Here is a 2,450-nt window from a genome sequence, read left to right as displayed (position 1 = left end):
CTTCAGGCCTTTTCTGATCTGTCTAGTTATTAGCAGGGATCCCCATGCTGAAAAGCCCTTTATGTTTATTTCGTATAATTTTTAATTTCATTATTAGTACATATATTCTCCCCCTGTAAAGATACAAGCAATACTTGAAACTGTTTCATCATTTTAATTTGTAACCCTAGCACTTACCATGAGATTTCTGTTTAGGGGAGGGGGGCTAATGAATGCTTGTAGAATTGAATTAAATTGAGTTGGTCTTGAAGCCGGAGCTGCTGCAGTCGCCATGACCCACGATAATCAGCGTGAGCTTGCTCTCCAGAAGAACATGAAAAAGCAAAGCAACTCAGGCAAGGGAAAACTCTGGGATGATGGACTTTCTTCCACTGCCCAAAAGCAGAGGGACTCAGAGATCATGCAACAGAAGCAGAAAAAGGCCAATGAGAAGAAGGAAGAGCCCAAGTAACTCCGTGGCTCATGTCCATCTCTCTTGCCAGTTGACTGTATACCTAGGGCCAGTCCCGTCATGTTCTTGCCTCCTCCTGTAGCGCTCACAGGTCCCAGAACTGATGGTATTCCCTTTGGCCTGTGTCTGCAGTGCACTCTGTGCACTCTCTGTGCATCCTTTCCCCCCAGATAGCCTTGTTCTCCTCCAGGGCATTCCTGGGGGTAAGAGGGGCTACCCTCTCCCAGTGTTTTTTATTCCTATGGGGCTGACCCCAGAGTATTAAAAGTAGCTTTGTCATCTCCCCCCCCCCCCCAAATTGAGTTCATCTTGTCATTCAGATTGAGAGCAAAAAAAGAGCTCTCCAGACTTGTTTGGGTATTAAGATTCTTGCAAGGGGGTAGCTAGGTGGTGCAGTGGATAAAGCACTGGCCCTGGATTCAGGAGTACCTGGGTTCAAATCCCGCCTCAGACACTTGACACGTACTAGCTGTGTGACCCTGGGCAATTCATTTAACCCACATGGCCCTGCAAAAAAAAAAAAAAAGATCCTTGCAAGTTTATTTTTTAAATTGTTTTTGCGTGAATGGTAGAATTGAGGAAGGGGGAAGGGAGAGATAGAATAAGATAGGGGAGTGAAGAACAGGTATGGATGCCAAGATGTCAAAGCAGGAGCCTAGAAACCAGAGGAAGAAGTCAGGGATCTGAGAAATAGGAAGTTGGTTTAGGAGCAGGAAAGGGTCTTAAAATGAAGGAGTCTGGTAGAGTAAGGTACTTGTGTCAACAATTAGAATGCTAGAACCTGGTCTTGGTGCAAGGACGGCTTGTTATATAGCCTCTTTCTTTCTGTCTCCTTTTTTGTGGGAGGACCTGGATCAACAGACAGGTGGAGTTAACTGCAGAATAGGAATGTTGCAGATGTTGGTGGGCTCCCCTTATAGATATGGTCGGGGAGGGAAGTAATGAGCATGAGGTGGTTTTGTTTGTTTGGTTTTTAAAATTCAGTTCTATAATTAACATCTCAATAGGGCCTGGGACCAATAATCAATTATTTGGGATGTCATGCTAGGGAATCTAAAACAATTTAGCTGGGAGGGGCAAGCTAAGGGTCAAAGGATGTGGAGGTCAAAACATCAGTAAGAAGGGTCAGTAAAGTCTTGGTAGCCAAGGCAGGCAGATGGTCCGAAACTCCAGGGATCAAGTAGAGTAAGACAGTACCTTTTACCTAACACTAATGCTCTCAGTCCAGCCAAGAAGACTTCCTGTTATTCAAATAAAACAAAGAACATCTTAATTTTTACTTCAGCCATCATTTCTCCTGAGAGAAATAGGGTTATTGTAATTCCAGCTTAGCTGAAATATGGAAGGCTTACTCATCTTGTGCATAAAATTGATAACTTGTACATTTGGGACTGTCTATTTCTTTCTTATTAATCCATTTTAGACTTTATAAGTCAACTGAGCATTCAGCTTTTGAAAAGTGATTCTGGAAAATTATTTTGCATAAGTACTAGTAAATACTGGCATGTGTTTCTGGCAAGGAATGGAAATGTTCCATTCAATCCCCAGTGGCCTCGTGAGCAGAAACGGTGACAGGAGTATTGGCTGAGCTTTGGTAGTAGTAAACCTATGGAGATCTGTTGTACTTTTCTGGTGTCTTTCCAATCAATGAGAGTTATCTATTTTAGAACTTTATAAAAGAAGATCAGGCAGACTCTAGACAGCTATACAAGTTCATGAACAACACAAATTAACATTGGGAAGATTTTTAAACTAACTTCCTTCCTTCCTTCTTCCTCTCCAAATAACTCCAATCCTATTAAAGTTTTAGCAAAATTGTCTTAATGACTATGGAAAATTTATTCCAACAAATGCTATATCTAAATAGTCCAAAGTAGAGATTTAGAAGTAATACTACTTTCCTTTCAGGTAGTTCCAGTTTGGTAGATTCTTTTTGGGGAGAGAATGATTTTATTTGGCTGAGTTTGCATCAGACTGTGAATGGGTAGCGGGGTGGGGA

The 2,450-nt window shown here is 41.9% G+C and overlaps 1 protein-coding gene across 1 annotated transcript; it reads left to right on the top strand.

The window, feature by feature from the left end:
- Positions 1 to 271: 271 nt before the first annotated feature.
- LOC122745589 (small EDRK-rich factor 2-like) lies at positions 272 to 451 on the top strand. Its single transcript, XM_043990957.1, has one exon. It carries the CDS (start codon positions 272 to 274, stop codon positions 449 to 451), a length of 180 nt encoding a protein of 59 aa, XP_043846892.1.
- Positions 452 to 2,450: the final 1,999 nt, after the last annotated feature.

Source organism: Dromiciops gliroides, chromosome 3, assembly GCF_019393635.1.
Source record: "Dromiciops gliroides isolate mDroGli1 chromosome 3, mDroGli1.pri, whole genome shotgun sequence".
In the NCBI taxonomy this organism is placed as follows: Eukaryota; Metazoa; Chordata; class Mammalia; order Microbiotheria; family Microbiotheriidae; genus Dromiciops; species Dromiciops gliroides.
The sequence above is the reverse complement of the archived record's forward strand: the minus strand, read 5'-3'. Positions and strand labels throughout refer to the sequence as shown.